The sequence below is a fragment of the Leptonychotes weddellii genome, chromosome 6, assembly GCF_054177405.1.
Source record: "Leptonychotes weddellii isolate Sample4059 chromosome 6, ASM5417740v2, whole genome shotgun sequence".
NCBI classification, from domain to species: Eukaryota; Metazoa; Chordata; class Mammalia; order Carnivora; family Phocidae; genus Leptonychotes; species Leptonychotes weddellii.
In genome coordinates, this window is record NC_138374.1 from 65,540,758 (window position 1) to 65,559,133 (window position 18,376).

An 18,376-nucleotide genomic window follows, 5' to 3' on the forward strand; every position below is an offset into this window, starting at 1 on the left:
ATACTGAGGGGAAAAAAACTCCCTAGGGAATATTCTAATACCGTTTCTCCCATCCCTAACCCCTCCCTCTACCTGAGAAATACTCCCTCCTAAAACTTGCTTTGTATACAGAAACTGGCTTTTTTTAACACCACTCACACACAACTCTTCCAGTAGCTAAAAATAATGCTAAATATCCTGATTTCCATACTTGCCAATAAAGACCAAAAGTGAAGATGAAAGGGGTTTGAGAAGCCCTAGTTGTAGTTCCCGGGTTGCTATACCAAAACTTGAAGGACAGACCGAATTTTACAGTGAGAAAAGAACAACCACTCTGGGGGAAAGCTTGCACTATTTGGGGCCACCAGCAGGAAAGGAAACAGCTTCTCACGTGAATACGAAGATCGAATTTCAGAAAAACTACTGAATACCTCAACTATACATATCATTCAAAGTTAAAAAAGCCATTAAAAAGATAAAAAAACATTTTAAAACCTAGTTAATGGTCGACCTTCTAATAAAACAATTAAAAGACTTAGAATAAATAAGAGTAATTCTATCATGCACAACAGTAGCATTAATTTCCACACAAGCTCATTAATAGATTCCCCATGGTACCCATCTATGGTGGGGCTAACAGGATCCTGTGAACACATTCTAAGCCCCTGCAAATAGAGTCAGATAAAGAAGAAGAGAAACAGAGGAGGTGCAGAGAGGCTCTCCTCTGCCTTCAGATACCTCCCCTCCTTTTCTTCTCCTGAATAGTTTACAGCCATTACAATAAACCAAGCTCCCAGCCACACTATTTTATGGCTCCTAGCGGGTGACGAGAGGGGCAAAAAGGACTGGAATAAGTAAGTGAAACCTGGCTGGGTGGCCTTACACAATATTGGGACTAAAAAAGCCTCAAAGATCATTTAGTACTGTTTCCAAAAGACCTTTCCATAAGCTGACAATTTTAACTATACCCAAATCTAGCATTTGATAAATTCGCTGTTCTAAGAGTATTGCTATCTCTACTAACACTAAAGCACACACGCTTAATGCATCATTTTAGAGGAAAAGTTCTTTAATTAACAGCTATGATGTAGCAAAATAAGCACTTACCTTTATTTTCTTCCGATGTTTTATCTTTGGCACATTTTTATCAGCAGGTCTTACTATTTTATCTGCTTTAATCCATTCATCATATCTAAAATTAAAGGAAACTCGTGTAAGTACACAAAACATCACAGAAGTAACTATGCCATATTAAAGAGAAATTCATAAATAGAATCATCACATTTTAGAACAGGAATGGACCTTGGAGACCAGTTAGTTCAACTTCCTGGGTCAATGAATAAAGCTACCAAGACCCAAAAAGAGAGATGAAGTGATCTGCCCAAGGACATAATGTCAGCTACCGGCTGAACCAAGACCAGAAAGATTTCTTGATGTCTAAGCTAGCGCTCCTTACTCTGCTACCAAAAAGAAATCAAATTTGTATTGTAAAGAAACCACAATATTTTCTACGTTTTTTTTTGTTTTACTACTTTGTTTTATTTTATTTTTTTTTTTTTAAAGATTTTATTTATTTATTTGAGAGAGAGAGAATGAGAGAGAGCACATGAGAGTGGGGAGGGTCAGAGGGAGAAGCAGACCCCCCGCTGAGCAGGGAGCCCGATGCGGGACTTGATCCAGGGACTCCAGGATCATGACCTGAGCCGAAGGCAGTCGCTTAACCAACTGAGCCACCCAGGCGCCCATACTTTGTTTTATTTTTAAGCAGTTAAGTAGACAGTTTTTTTTCCCCCCCAGACATATCAGGAAGCTAAGGTAATATGCTCTAGTTTTGTTTTTGTTTTTTTTAAGATTTTGTTTATTTATTTGACAGAGAGAGATACACAGCGAGAGAGAGAACACAAGCAGGGGGAGTGGGAGAGGGAGAAGCAGGCTTCCCGCTGAGCAGGGAGCCCGATGCGGGGCTCGATCCCAGGACCCTGGGATCATGACCTGAGCCAAAGGCAGACGCTTAACGACTGAGCCACCCAGGCACCACCGATATGCTCTAGTTTTAAATGACATTGTGTGATTGAAGAGCATAATATTATAACTTACAGACAATGCAAAATCAATAGGAAAAAAAAACCTCATAAAATAGTAGGAAAGCTTTACTCGGCCAAGTTTTTCAATATTCTGAGACGCTTCCTACAAATACACACAGCTCAGAGTCAACAGCTCTGATGGCCTTTCCACTCAATGCTGACAATCTGTGTGAGTTTCACAGGGTGCAACTTACTCCTGACTGCAATAAAGCTATTTGTTTAAAGCAAAAAAGAATGGCAGTTTGTAAAAACTCAACTAGAAGGAAGAAACATTAAAAATGAATTAACCTCTTTTTATCTTCAAAGTTATATACATTTATTGTACAAAATGGAAAACTCTGACGATTTCAACTCCAGAACATGAACAACTGAAAATGAGCTTTTAAATTAAAATGTCCTCATTATTAGAGGTACTAAATGAAGTATAAAGGCCCTAAGCCAGGAAGTAAATGACTTGGGTCATTACCTGACTAATAAATGATATTCTTGCTCTAGAGGAGGCCTGGAAAGTACGCCTGTAACAACGCCCAGGCAAAGTGCTACCGGCCAGTACACACTGGCATCAGTAAAGCTGAGGGCACAGCCCCAGGCAAGGGATTAGGTCTGTAACTGCTGGAAGCTGTTGAGGGCCACAGTGATAATTAGAGAGAACGAGTAAGAATGGAATGAGTTCTAGGAAAGTCTTCACATAATCCCTGCAGGCTAGTTATGTGGCCCTGGTCAAGCCATTCTCAACATCAGACTTAGTGTATTCTGTATCGAATAAGACTGTATTTAAAAAAGAAAAATAAAAAGGTAAGGCTGCATAGCACATATAGTTTTCAAAAATCAATCATGATAAGAACTTTGAAGTTTTAAAACAAATACTATTATTCTACTCAACACACCCCTTTTGGTACTTATACTGGTACAGTAGCACCTACCTAAATATTTAGAGTACTTTTAACTTTCCCATGAATACTGAAAATTGCATTATGCTTGAGATGAAAGCAATTTAGTTCCTTCCAAAATCGGAGTGAAGGTGGAAAACAAACAGAAAATATCTTTGCCCTTCACAAAGTTGAATGAAAACTCCTAGAAGTTGCTCTTACTTGGATATAGTTATGGAAGTCAATGCTGTGTACTTTGTTTAAAAGAAAACAAAACAAGCTTCCTATCTTCTTATGAGATAACTGAAGATAGTTCATGATGGCTATACAGAACATCAACGTAAGCTAAACAAGGATATAGTATTTTTTACCTTTCTTTACTGAAGACTGTTATGTAGTTAGTTCTGTAATATCAGACATCTTTACTAGTCAACTTGGGTTTCTGACATGAATTATATTTCAAACTAGGGCAAAATAGTAGCTTTCAACTTAAGATCATCACCACGATATTCTTATATTTGTCTATCTTACGTGGAACACCAAATACATCAAACAAGCAAAAAAACAGTTATTGCCTCCATAGTTAAGATGTTCACTATGAGGGAGCAAGATTTCTGTATGACTCAGAGAGAATGGATATAACTTAAAAGAAACATATACATCAATAAAATAAAAGCTCCTGCCTTGGTACAGGCTGATGCCCACCGCCTAAGCTCCATCAGTGTACAGATGCTATCTGGTAATCATTTTCTATAAGACTCCTATAAGAGGACTGGCTATCAGAAGAACTTAAAGTAGTGACTGTGGATGTGGAAAGAGCGTTGGACCAGGCAGAAAAGAAAAAAAGACAAATTCTGGAATTAGATGAAAGGAACTACACACACTTCTAAAATATTGGAATAGTAGTACTTAAACACTATGGTTTTACTATTTTGGATGACAGTTTTGTTTTAAAATAATGAATATTCTGTATGGTTTTAGGAGACGACTTGGAAAATTCTTTAAATATGTTTCCTATTGAAGTAATAGGTACTTGGTACATGGTAACTTACAGTCCTAGAAATATTAGCTAATCTTATTACTCCTTTATTATTTGCCTTTTTCTGTTCTCCTTTCTCAGTGTTTGTTTGTTCGGGCATTCCCCTCTTCTGACACTATTCTTTTAGATTTTTTCTTTTCTCCACCAGATTTATTCTCTATTTTTACAAAATGTAGTAACACAACATTTATATTGTTATTGTAATTAATAGCCTTTAGGACTAGAACATGCCTTAAAAGTCTATCAATGAATTTATTTCACAGATTAAGAAAACTCAAACCATGAAAGTAAATTGACTTTGAGAGCAATAGGCTTGCCAAAAAAGCACCAGGTAGGGAGTTAGAGAAACATGGGAAAGGGACTGCCTCTTAAAACATTCTGGTCAATACCAGAATAATGGCAGAGGGCATGGATGACAGGTCCCATCCAGAGTAAGCACAGAGAAGAGTAATAGATCAGCAGCTGGAAAAGCCACATTAAAAATGCACAGCCTGTGATGAGGGAGAACTGAAAACAATGTGAGAATTTTGGTTAAGGGAGAGTTTTCAGGTTACAAATGCCCTTACCAAATAAAAGTTGAGATCGCTGACACAAACATTAACCCAGACAAATATGTCAAAACTTAATGAGGTCCTAAATGGCACTTTAGTTGTCTGATTAATCTTACAAGGAACAAAGATTAGAGAATAAACTGAGAGCTATAACTGATCACTGTATTTTTTTTTTTAAGATTTTTATTTATTTATTTGTCAGAGAGAGAGAGAGAGCACAAGCAGGGGGAGCAGCAGAGGGAGAGGGAGAAGCAGGCTCCTCACTGAGCAAGGAGCCCGATGTGGGACTCGATCCCAGGACCCTGGGATCATGACCTGAGCGGAAGGCAGATGCTTAATGACTGAGCCACCCAGGCGTCCCATGATCACTGTATTTTAAAAGTAAGAAATGTTCCTTCCCTTTATGTAAGTACTCAGAGTAAATGCAAGTGTCCCATTTTCTTTACAGAATACTTTCAAAGAACAAAAAGGAGAGATACATAAGTTCATGTGAGAGAAAAACAAAAAAACTGTGCAAAAACAAAACAACAAAAAAACCCAACAACCCCATAACATTTCCTACAAACACTAACTTATGTAAGAAAGAGGTAGGCCAATTTAATTTTGACTTTACTAGTGCCAGATATTTAAAAAAAGGAAGCAAAATTAGTGGGTCAAGATCTCTGACTCCCTATCAAATACCAAGAATAAATACTTGAATGAAGGGAATCTAGTTCAGAACTACAAGAAATTGATGCTGTTCATTCTATATAAACTTTGACTTTTAATACAGTATATTTAATATATATTAAAAAGAGACCACACATTTACTATAGGCATAATAAGGAAGTAATCAATGAAGATAGAAAATGAGAAAATTCAGCTCAAATCCAAATATCTTGAATACCATAAAAACTGAAATTACTGGAAGTGGCTAAGAGCAGAAAATTGCAGCTAAGAAACAGAATACCATAAAATAGTTCTCAATTTCTCCTTAGGGTACCATATTAAGATATCCATTCATCCTTCAAAATACATTCTTGAAGAATATAAGAATCTTAATAACTAAATGCAATATTTTTTTGTAATTTGAAAACGTTTCTAGTCCTTTTCTCAAACATCCTCAAATACACAGTCATGCTATCCTTCCCTCAGCTACGATAGTCAGGGGCTCTCCAATATTCTCGATTCTGCTTTAAGTACCATGGAGGGCATCAAGAGCACATATTTGGATGGGGTCTCTCCACTTCATAGGAAGAACACTTCTTAACAGATATTTTGGGTTAACAGGCCTTCAGACTTCAGAGAAACCACTTTTTCTCATTAAATACCTAGATTTCTCTTCAAGGTTAGTGGGCCTGTTGCTGTCAGTTGTCATGTTTAGTGATCATGTAGTCTGAGAACTAGGAGAGAAATGTAAGCTAAGCAGTGGGCCTACAAACAAAATGACTTGCAGCTTTGGATCCAAGCAATAAAAGAAAAAGAGTTCTATGACAATGTCTGAAGAAAACCAGGTAGTTTAGATTATTGATAAAAACTGTCCTGCCTTTAACTGGACATTACCTTTAGAAATTATGATCACAAGCCAGTAATTGGCCTCTTTGTGACAAAAGGAAATACAGTTTGCCAGGGCACGATGAAAAGATTACTGAATTCTTCCATTTAAAAACAAATACTGAGGGGCGCCTGGGTGGCTCAGTCAGTTGGGCATCTGTCTTTGGCTCAGGTTGTAGTCCCGGGATCCTGGGATAGAGCCCCACATGGGCCTCCCTGCTCAGCAGGGAGCCTGCTTCTCCCTCTCCCACTACTCCCCCTGCTTGTGTGTGCATGTGCACTCTCTCACTCGCTCACTCTCTCTCAAATAAATAAAATCTTTAAAAAATAAATAAATAAAAACAAATATTGAAAAACTAAGAAAAACAAGTATTAAAACAAATGCTGAATTAAAAAAAACAAATACTAAATTAAAAAATTAAGTCTGTTAGTAATTAGACCATACTTTTTCAATGATCAATAAATCCACTGTAATTAATGGATAAAATCTAGACAAGTATCTCATCAGATATTTAACTAAAGTATTAAGGAAAATATTTTCAAAGTATATATATGGCATACCTGAGAATATCTCTATTGAGATCATCTAATATTCAACTAATGGAACAAACATGAAAGAACAGATGCATGAGCAACTCATTTAACTTATAAACGTCTGCTCCCTGACCTATATAAAATGAAGGAGCTGGACCAGATGATCCCTAAAGTAAAAAATTACATGAAACTCCGTGACTAAAAGTATGCATGAGGACTTACTCATTTGATAAATACTTCTTAGGTACTATTTATGTGACAAATTCTGCACTAGGCACTGAGTATTCAGGAATGAAAGCAGCATGGCTCCTTCCCACAAGGAGCTTACCATGTAACAGAGAAGACAACACTAAGCAGTAATTACAAAATTAACAATACAAACCTTCTGAACTTTCTGAAAGAAGCAGCCACATAGATATTTGAATTTTTAAATGTGTTGAATTAAAATATTCATACAAAGCTAGAAGGAACCATTCAGAGACCGTAACATACTTGCTCTCACCAGAGAAAAACAGAGAAAAACAGCTTTCTGATTTTTGTTTGGATGTGTTGGCAAATCATCTAAGAAATCACTTAGCAACGATAAAAACGGAAAAGAATGTTAGTCAACCAGGTAAGAAACCAAAATGGTTCTGTTGCCCACATCAATTCAGATTTTGGTTCTTCTTAAACCCAACCAAACCACTTTCAAAGAAATATTATCAGTGTGCATTAATACATACCCCAAAGACATAACCTTAGAGATTTAAAAAAACAATAATTACATGCAGAATAAAAATATTTAAAAAATAATTTCATAAGCAAAACCAAGTGACATATTAAAAAGCTCACTATTTGAAATATGTATAATTATAAAAAATATAAAATCTAAAAATCATTAATTTAGATAAAATATTGAAATCATCTGTATTTTGTTTTCTGTAAGGATTAGACTCATTTAATAACAGCTGAACAATATGTACTTTATATCTTGTCTATCTATCTAAAAAGTTAATATATGTCATATAACTAACTCAGAATTTAAAAACCTCACATCTAAAGTGGAAATTTAGGCTATCTTAGCAAGGAAAGAAATTTTTCCCCCTCCTTAAAGTAAAAAAATATAGGAAAAAAAAAAAGTATGACACTGTAATAGGAAAAAAAGACCAAGTCATATGAAAAGCCGCAACAGTTATTAAATTATAAACTTTATAAGCCATTTTATCAATATTTGCCCACTTCATGAATTTTCTATAATAATCTCAATTTACACATATATTTTTAATCTGAGAGAATATCTAAAGCAAAATTTATAAAAGACCCACTGAACATAATTTAATGCCTTCTGTCATGTTCTTAAGATATAATGAAACAAAAATAAAAGCATTATATTATTGAAAAAATAAAATTCTAAGCATGTCATTAACATTTCATATTTCCACTTCATATAACACTTAATATTAAATCCACATCAAAGACACATGGTGTTCAGCATCATTAAGAATATAACAGAATGACAATAACTTGAATATTATAGCATAATCATATTTAATATTTGACACAAGCAGCCCAAGAGCATGGTATAGTAATTATATCAACTGGTTTTCCCGAAGAGTTTAACTTTGTAAAATGAAACAAAGGTATAGGTCTTTAGGCAGAGGTAATATGTAATGTTAAGAACACATCACAGAGCATTGTACCAGGCTCATTTATAGAGATCACTGCAAACGGTTAACAACTGCGGCATTCACTGTATTTTGTGACGCAGATACTGACTTTTAAAAGTACCTGAAAAGTTTACTTTCTTAGCCCTTGGTAAGTTTAGGGGATTAGTATTTATGCACAGTTAGACAAATATACTGATGGACCTACCCATCTACAAAACCACCAAATGAACAGGTCCACATTTACGTTTTACATTAAATGTACCTGTCAGTTTACAAAAACTACTGAATGGAACAGGCTCAATTTAGTAAACACTCTAAGTAAACACAAAGAAAGAAAGTCCATCTGAGTGCAAAAATACCCGAGTTACTAATCTTTTTTCAGGAAGGAAATATTTATATTCACTTGTACTGAAAAACCAGTCGACTCAAAAGTCGTATTTTTTTTTTTTAAGATTTTATTTATTTATTTCACAGAGAGAGAGAGAGCGAGAGCAGGAACACAAGCAGGGGGAGTGGGAGAGGGAGAAGCAGGCTTCCTCCCGAGCAGGGAGCCCGATGTGGGACTCGATCCCAGGACGCTGGGATCATGACCTGAGCCGAAGGCAGACGCTCAACGACTGAGCCACCCAGGCGCCCCTCAAAAGTCGTATTTTTAAAGTACAAATTATTATGTTCACTTTATTCACTGCTTTAATTGTCTCTACAGGTAGGACTGTCTGTATTGATACAAAGCATCTTCATACTGCATAAGAATTTTTCACATGAGTGGTAACACAGTCCTTTGACTGCCATAGTACTTTTTAATTTAGTATGTTTTCCATCCTAAAAAGTGAGTAAGATGGGAGACTGTGACAGAGTTGAGAGTTTTGAAAACATGACAGTGAGGTACAAAGAAAAAAATGAATGGGACACAGGAGGAAAAACATGCAAAGGGAATTGAAAGTCTTGGTTAAAAAGACAGGGGCAATGTGTCCTCCCCGCCCTCTAAAACAAGTTTGCAGATATTCAGTTGGAAACCACCGTCAAATGGTCTTCATTTATAGTTCTTTAACTTCCGTACTATAGCAATAAAGCAGAAAAGTTCCTAGAGTACTTTGCTTTTCTTTCTATCATTACCAGAATAATCATTTCAAAGCACAGGAACAGAACAACTCTGTACTCTTTTATCAACATTCCTAAGACCAACGGCTTACATAATGAAAGTATGACAAGAATCAGATTACGTGGAAGTAAAAGAAAAAAAAAGTAAGGCCGTTGAACATTCTGCAAACAGAAGGAATAGAGAAATTAGGCTGAAGTGACATAAAAATTCTTAAAGGAACAAAAGGAGACAGAGCCAAAGGAAAGTCACAGAGCAGGAGTATTTCCATTCAGATTCATTCTAGTCTCTCACCCTCAACCCCATTTTGGTTACTAATTAGGAGATGGGCTCTTCATATGACAAAAAGAGATCATAAAAAAGAACTGACTACCATATTTACATATAAAAATTAACTCAAAATGGGTCAAAAACTTAGGTATTAGAGCTAACACTATAAAATTCTTAGAAGAAAACATGGGGAAATTTTCACAACACTGGATTTGGCGATATTTTCTAGGATACACCACCAAAAGCATGGACAACAAAGAAAAAATAGATGAATTCGGACTTTATCAAAATTTAAAACTATTGTACATCAAGACACTATCAAGAGAGTGAAAGACAATTCTGCGGGTTCACAGAATGGGAGAAACTATCTGCAAATTATATATTTGAGAAAGGATTAATATACAGAACACAGGAAGAACTCCTACCACTCAACAACAAAAACAATTCAAAAATGGGCAAAGGGCTTGAATGGACATTTCCCCAAGGAAGACATACAAATAGCCAATAAGTACACGAAAAGATGCTCAATATCACTAGTCATTATAAACATGCAAATCAAAACCAAATGAGATACCCACTAGGTTAGCTATAATAAACATTTTTTAAAAACAGAAAATAACAAATGTTGGTGAGGGTATGGAGAAACCAGAACCCTGATACAATTCTGGCAAGAATGTAAAATGGTGTAGCCTTTGTGGAAAACAGTTGGACAGATCCTCAGAGAGTTAAAGAATTACCACATATAAAAGCATCAAGAGGCTCCAGTGAGAGAGCCAGGCCACAGCCGTCCCAATCCCCCATCAGTCTCTATATTCTATAGGTGTCATTTTTATAGACCAGTCCCTTTTATTTAGACTTTAACTTCTGTTCTACTTCTATTATGTTGCTGGGAGGTCCAATTTAGTTCAGTATTTGTTTCCTACTTACCATATGCAGGCATGTACTTTTCTAGATGTGGTAAGGGATACTAAAGGAATGAATATGGAATTGGGATTTTTTTCATGTTTTAAAGTTAAATGCACTTTTGTATTGGAAAGTAATGTGGTCCTGATGTAGAAAGCTTGAACAATTAAAAAAAAAACAAACTGCCCACAGTCCTAGGTGTAAGTTATATTCCAGAAGGTCGAATCCCTTTAGCTCCAAAAAATAATTTGGAAAAATTCAGTATCAGAAAAGTGACTCAAATTAGGACTGGAAAAATAGGAATGGAATGTAAAAGAAGCTAAAATGGATATCAGAAGGATAAAAGAAGAGCACGACTACAAAGAAGAAAACACAAGAAGAAATAAGAGGATAATTGAGGGATGGTAGAAAGGAAAATAAACAAGAAAAACAGTTGTCGCTGTCGCAGCTAGAACACAAGTGAAAATTATCATGGAAGGAGCGATCAGCTGGGTCAAATACCACTGATGAGACAAGTAACAAGAGGTCAAGAAGTAAGGATGGAATTCAGCTTATGACAGGGAGGTGTGATAGGGGCAAAAGCCTTATTGGGAGTGGGTTTACACAAAACAACAGGAGAGAAACTGGGTGACAAGTGTAAACTCATAGTTTTGCTGGATGGAAATGAAGCAAAGAAATGGCACAGTAGGAAAAGCAGGTAAAGCTCAAGTGAGTTTTGAGATGGGAGAAATAACTGCAGGTCCAGACGTGGATGATTCAAAACGGAGCGAGAAACTGACAAAAGAGAGGGAAAAAAGGGAAAATTTCTGGGCCCATGTCTCTGACTTAGGAAAGAAGGCATGACAATTAGAAGAATGGCTTGAGATAGTAGCATCCTTGTTTTCACAGATGACTAAAGAGGAAGAAGCAGAGAATGTGGCAGCAGAGGCAGGTAAGAAGGCAGATGTGGAAAGTGCAAAATTCTCCTCTCACTTCAATTTTTCAATGAGGTTATAAAGTAAGGTCACCAACTGAAAATGAGGATGGAAAAGATGCTGGGCATTTGAGGAGAGATAAGAAACAGTATGAAACAGTCTTCTGAGAAAGTAGGAGAGTGAATGGAAGAGAGACATATCATGACCACTTGAAGTTCATAGTCATGAATTTAAAAGAAGTCAGCGTGGTTGTTTGCTTTCTCCAGACAGGATCAGCTGCACAGATGCAGGCCAGGAGTAAGAGCGTGAGATTTAAGCAGCGTTCTAGTGGTTTTGTCAAGGAAGGAATACAAAGCAACACAAGAGCGACAGAAAAGCATGTGGGTCAAAAGAAATGATTATAAGGAGTGACTGAAGGTAAGCAACACAAAAGGAGGGCTGAGAGCCTCGGGAGGGAGAGTGTAAATCCTGGTGGGGTAATTCCCTTGCCTGGACAATCGATTCCTTAATAGGGACCACTTCTTTTTATCTTCAGTCCAAGCATTATTTTGCACATGATATTGAACTTCTGTAGGCCAAATAAAGGAAGAGATGTTTGTTAAAAAGCAGCTGAATGTTAGCACAAAGTGGGTTTGAAGCCATTTGTGAAAGCTTTTGACTAGTTTCCCCCACCCCATTCCCTCAAAGGAGGAGCCAATTTGCTTAGAGAGGTAAAATACTTTTTAAACATTTTTTTATAAATAAAAAATAAATAAAATAAAAATATGCATTTTTATTTCAAGTAAAATATTTAAGTATAATTTATCTTATTTTCAGTTTCCTATAACTTATAATATGGAATAGAACTAACTTGTTACTTAGGAGTTTTACAGTTGAAATTTCAGTGTTGCTTTTCCCTTTCTCTTTTACTTGGGGGTATCTTTTTAACGTAGTTGATGAATCTCAATATTAAAAAAACCCCAAATCAAATTCCCAACCCCTTGATTATGGAAAGCCAAACCAGAAATGAAGAAAAATAAATCAGCCTCAATACATAACAGAATACTGATGTATTTTAAGTCCCAAGCCAAGCAGTCTAGATAGGTGTAATACAATTAGCTGTATCACTGAACGGGGGGTAAACACAACACGTGCAACAGAGATTACAGCAGTTGAATTTCAAAGTGTAACTTTATTTTCAAAAATCACTCCCACATTTATGGCATGACTTAGAAACTTGAGAATGAAAGGGATCAATTAGCTAATGGTACTAAAAACTTCTATAAAATATTAACATCACTAAGAGAAAACAAACAGAAAGGCTACTATTAAAAATTACTAAAGTAGGATTATAATTTTTTTTTTTTTTAAAGATTTTATTTTTTGACAGAAAGAGACACAGCGAGGGGCGCCTGGGTGGCTCAGTTGGTTAAGCGACTGCCTTCGGCTCAGGTCACGATCCTGGAGTCCCGGGATCGAGTCCCGCATCAGGCTCCCTGCTCAGCGGGGAGTCTGCCTCTCCCTCTGCCTCTCCCCCTCTCATGCTCTCTCTCTATCACTATCTCTCTCAATAAAAAAATAAAAATCTTAAAAAAAAAAAAAGAAAAAAAAGAAAGAGACACAGCGAGAGAGGGAACACAAGCAGGAGGAGTGGGAGAGGGAGAAGCAGGCTTCCCGCAGAGCAGGGAGCCAGATGCGGGGCTCGATCCCAGGACCCTGAGATCATGATCTGAGCCGAAGGCAGACGCTTAACGACTGAGCCACCCAGGCGCCCCGTAGGATTATAATTTTTAAAAACATATGAGCTATGTTTTTTAAAAGACTGAAAGAGAACATACTATAACATTAATAGTTGTCTTTCTACTTTTATATATTTTGCCATTTTTCTAGATTGAATGTTATTTTTAGGAGAGTTAAAAACAATTTATAAAAAAAGCACTGACTTTTCTCCAAGCACATGACAATCTAGCCAAGCCTACTTGTGTCGGACAATAGTTTGATATACGACCACCTCATCTGAAATAATGGCAGCATTATACCATTTATAAGCCAGTATGTGGTTTAAGATCCAGAGTTCTGGCTATTTTCCATAAAATTGGATGTAAGCCTTTTTTTCCTGTTGTGGTAGTAAAAAGCAAATTGGTCCAAACACTATCCTCTGTGTAGTAAAAATTAACATTTTCAATTGTGAAATAGGTGTACAAATAAAAATATCAATATAAAGGTTTACACAGCACTTTAGAAAAAAGGAAAAATGTAGAAATTACCAGAAAAACAGTATTTTTTAAACTAAGACAGATATTCTTATTTTCTTTAAGAAAAATTTCTTCACTGGAAGGAAAGTGACCTTTCAGGATCAAACAAAACTCACATAAATAGCTTCATATAAAATTTCCTAAATTGCTATAGTAATGAATGACTTCTACTGAAGATAAAACTATTTTCATGAACTTTCGTGCATAAATCTTCATTTCTAATTTCACGTCTCTTAAGTGTAAATTCAAAGATCAAGCTGAAGATCACCGGAATAATAGGAAACTTGTTGTAGAACTGGTGAGCATTTGTTGCAGTCCCCATTAGATTAGCTTCAGAGAGAAACAGGAGTACTGTTCTACTGACTCAAAGGAAATTAACTGCTAATCTACAGAAGTACAGTCCTCTCTATGATGCTGGAGTGTGGAGAGATCCACTCTACAGGTCTTCATCAAGTTGGTTAGTTTTCTTCTTTTGAAAGTTCAGACCATACAAACGCTTGAGGTGTGAGGAGTAGATGGCATCCTTCTCAGTAACATAAGCTTGTCTTGTTGAACTAGGTTTCATTTTCTTTTCTCTATTATTAAAAACTTGAAGGCCTCAATTCAAAGTCTTCCCTTACCCTACCCAACCCCCTAGCAGTTTCAAAGCTAAAATACCGACATTCTCTTTCTACCCTCTAAAATCCAAGTGTTCCTAGGATAAGATAACTCTCGCCTTTAATCCATCTTTTCTTAACAAACAGAAAGTTGTATATCTTCCTTGCAGAATAATTTCATGAATGTCTCAATTCTTTCACCTACCAGGCCTCCTCTCTGTTTAATGAGATAATAGAAAATAATCAAGCCCCGATAATACTGCAAGTTGGAGAACACCTAAATTCTACCAGTCACACAATTTAAAGCATTTAATAAAGGCCACTAGAAAAACTGCCTCATTATATAAACCAGCAGAATAACTAGGACTGAAGAACTCAAGGAGAGGTAAAAGATGATGTGGCTCTTATCTATCCTGTGGGTGTTACTCAGTAATTATTAATTTTTCCTGATTCAATTTTTTTCCTTCCTAATTTTAAGCTAACATATTCAACATTTACAGTTACATCCTAGGCATAAATGGAATTCCTTCTACATTTATATTAATAAGATCATTTAGTAATATCAAAATGATTAAATATCAAAGACTGGGCAAAATATTCTTAGAGCAGCTATATCTGAGATCTCAAGTATCTTCCTTTGAACATGATCAGTAACAGCCAGCCCTTCAGGTGAGGAAAATCATGCACACAGAGGTAGCATAAGAGCCAACAAACAAAAGGGTAAATTACACATGATGTTGAAACTGATTCTCTGGAAAAGCTTATGTTTCAGGACAATACTTAGGATAACAGCATTCTTAAAATCCAAAACTTTATCTTGCTGGTCAGAAATAATAAAGAACGGGTCCCAAACAAAACTTCTGAACATTTCCTTATGACTTAAATTGTTATTTTCTTCCAAGCTTCAGAATGGATCAGAATTGTACTTTTTTCTAAATAAGGAAGGTAATCAGATTAGCCATGCTTCCTAGAGCTTCCTATTGCCACAACAGGACGACACAAAATGGACTTTTAAGAAACAGAGACTACAGTTTTTTTTTTAAGAAACAGCATTTGAGATGATGTTTTCTTAATAACTTTCCAAATCACAGAATACAATTTAAATAAAAAGCATGGGAACTATATTCCTCCTTGAAGACACTACGCACACCTTGAAACCACCACTTAAAAAAACTTCTATGGTGAACTTTTCAAGGGCAACAACCCTATCATTGGCTGTATTTCAAATATAATATCAAATATTCCAAAATGAACTAAGTTTTTCTTAAAAGATCCTCTAAATGACCAGATCCTAAAACGGGCTTGCCAATTTTGGATAAAATTCAAATACAAAATCTCTGGATAAACCAAAGAAAACTTGTGTTAGAAAAGAACTTAAGTCATTGAACACAACCTAAAACCAAACCTTAGTCTTCCCTTTCATCCCCCTAGGGTTAGCAGCAGTCAGAAAGTGCACTCTATTTTAGTCAAGCAGACTTGCTTACACTTCCACCATATTGTCTCAAATAGACAAATTTCTGAGGCTTCTGAAGAAGGCTGTAACGCAAGAGCTGTTAATGAGGAAATAAAGGCCCTCTTAAAATGGCTAAAGCTTCTTAAGAAATCACAACTTTAAAATCCCTGCCTACTGGATGACTTAAGATTACAAAGAAGAGGTTATTGTGGCAATGTAGTTGAAAATGCAAGAGAGCAAGAACCCTAGTAGTAACCTGCAGACATCAAGAAGCTCAAAACTCTTTTAACTTTAAAAAAGATTTTTCTATAATTTCACCAATGTTGCCTCTGTTAATCTACATGTATAACACAAAAATCAACTGGATAGATTTCAGTTTTCTAGACACTAAGGATATCTTGTAAGTATTAAAAACAGTAAGTAGGAAGTCACTACGTGAGGCATTTACATGCTAAAATCTACATTTTTTTTACTATGACCTCAATTAGAATACTGACAAGTCTGTAATTCGTTAATTCAATTTTAAAATAGAAAATTATTTTATAAGTGTTTTTAGGTAGTAATCACTAGCTAAAACTCAAGTTACCTCACATTCCATCCGCAGTAATGCACCAAGTAAAGGACCTCTCCACCTTCGACATCAGAATCTTTAATACTAGCTTCATACATTTTTTGATTTTTCCCTCGTCCATACCGCACTTGGACTTTCATGCCTGGTGGATAGCATTCAAACTCCTCTTCCTCATTGTTGTCATCATCCTCTTCATCCTCTTCCTCCTCCTCCTCCTCCTCTTCTGCTTCTTCATCATCTTCATCTTCCTCTTTATTCGTTTCATCTCTTGAAAGGTTTAAAAAATTGCAGTTAATAAAAGACACCTCATAAGCTTTTCAGTTCCAAACCACATAAAATGATAAAAATCGTGGCTGTGACTGCTCCGGGAACAGCAGGTTCCATGTGTATGAAATTCTGAGTTTCAATGTAACGTTAAAAACTAAAACTGTATAAGATGACCATGGTTACAGAAAGATAAATTTAGAGAAAATGAAGATTGAAAAATGCATTAAAAGAAAATTTCCAGCAGCCAGAACAGAAGTTGTATAAGAAACTAGTAAGGTCGACTGTAACAACTTTTTCATGTTTTATTATAAAAATGTTTTATACAAAAGTGTTGACAAAAACAAAAATCATTACACCTGAGAGCCATTTTCAGACTAAAAGTTATTTTTATTCAAATTTTCCAGCCTCATGTTGTTTAAAACAAAACTTTTACTAGCCAACAGCTAGTCTTACTGAGTTCAAAAGGTGCTCCAACCAAAATTTCAAAAGTTATGCTAACTGAAATATTATTTTACCTTTCATGGGAATATCTGATTAATTTCACATCAATATCACATCAAGTTTTTTCTTTCTATTCTTCTAAACTTTGCTACAATTTCTGCTTTCTTTACCGTATATTTACTGAAAGTCTTCTACCAATTCTCTCAACTTTGAAGTTCCAATGAAATATGTATATAAGGCCAAGTCCAAGTAATATCAAACTAAAAGTCAAATCATTCTAGAAGCAGCACTGCGACCATTTCAATCTTCTCAATATTGTGCACTTTTTAAAATTGAGCATTCACATTCATTTTATATTAGCCACAAATCTGTATTAAACAAGTTGGAGAAAATCTTAAATTATAAATCTTTCCAAACACTAGATTTATTTTTAAAAAACTTCAAAATGAAATTCAACTATATTCAGTTCTTTTATCTGCTGTACAGTATAAAAACTATGTCTATACTTTTTACAATTTTTCTCTCAAAAAGAATCCATCACTTTAGAGCTGACAAAGATCATAAAACAGAACCACAAGATAGCTAAGTAATTACGCTTTAAAAGTTGATTAATATTTATATAAAATGCTTTCTCCACTGATAATTGGTTTTATATTCTTCTATGCAAACTTTTTAGCAATAACATACTTTATTATCATTCCTAATTATGCAGTTGTGTAAGCAACAAAAATAATCTATAGTAACATAAGCAACACTATAATGATTTTTTATTCTTCTACGCCTTTGCTTCTACATAGTGAGCCAGGAGGGATGAAAGGAAACCTAATAGTCTTGTGAAATTAAGTCTAAGTTTACAGAAGTAACAAATACATCAGTTTTCTCTGAAATACATCACAAAGTCTACAGAATCTCAAGAATTATTTCTATTTTTAAAGACTCATTTATATTCAAATGAATAGGTACTTAAAAATTAAGACCTAAACAAAACCAGCTATAATCTGAGGTAAAAATAGGAACTCTATTATTAAAAATACATTAACATGTCTATAATGAAGAAATAATTATTAGCAAGGCTAAAATATCTAGAAAATTACCAGAAAGGGTATTATGGATGATAAACTATTATTAACAATTTTAAATAAATAAATGTTTATATATATATAAATTAAAATGCTTAAGACATTTTTTTGGGGAAGAATATTACTTGTTTAAATCATAAACTTATAGCTCTGCATATCAGAGAGAAAAGGAAGTGTATTTTAGTGGCCACAACAAAAGAAGCAATTTACTATGCACTGAAGAGATTTATCATGTACCTCAGAATCATCATATATTGGGAAAAGAGAGATATAGAATAAAACGTCTAAGATATTTTTAAATGAAAACAAACTCT

At 35.2% G+C, this 18,376-nt stretch overlaps 1 protein-coding gene across 1 annotated transcript in view; it reads right to left on the bottom strand.

Moving 5' to 3' along the window:
• Positions 1-18,376, bottom strand: part of ARID4B (AT-rich interaction domain 4B) — an 82,694-nt gene that overhangs the window by 24,567 nt on the left and 39,751 nt on the right. Inside the window, exons 14-15 of the mRNA XM_081823167.1 lie at positions 16,291-16,542; positions 1,087-1,171 (exon numbers count right to left, since the gene is read on the bottom strand). Of these exons, the coding sequence (XP_081679293.1) occupies positions 1,087-1,171; positions 16,291-16,542 (337 nt within the window). The remainder of the gene's footprint in view (positions 1-1,086; positions 1,172-16,290; positions 16,543-18,376) is intronic.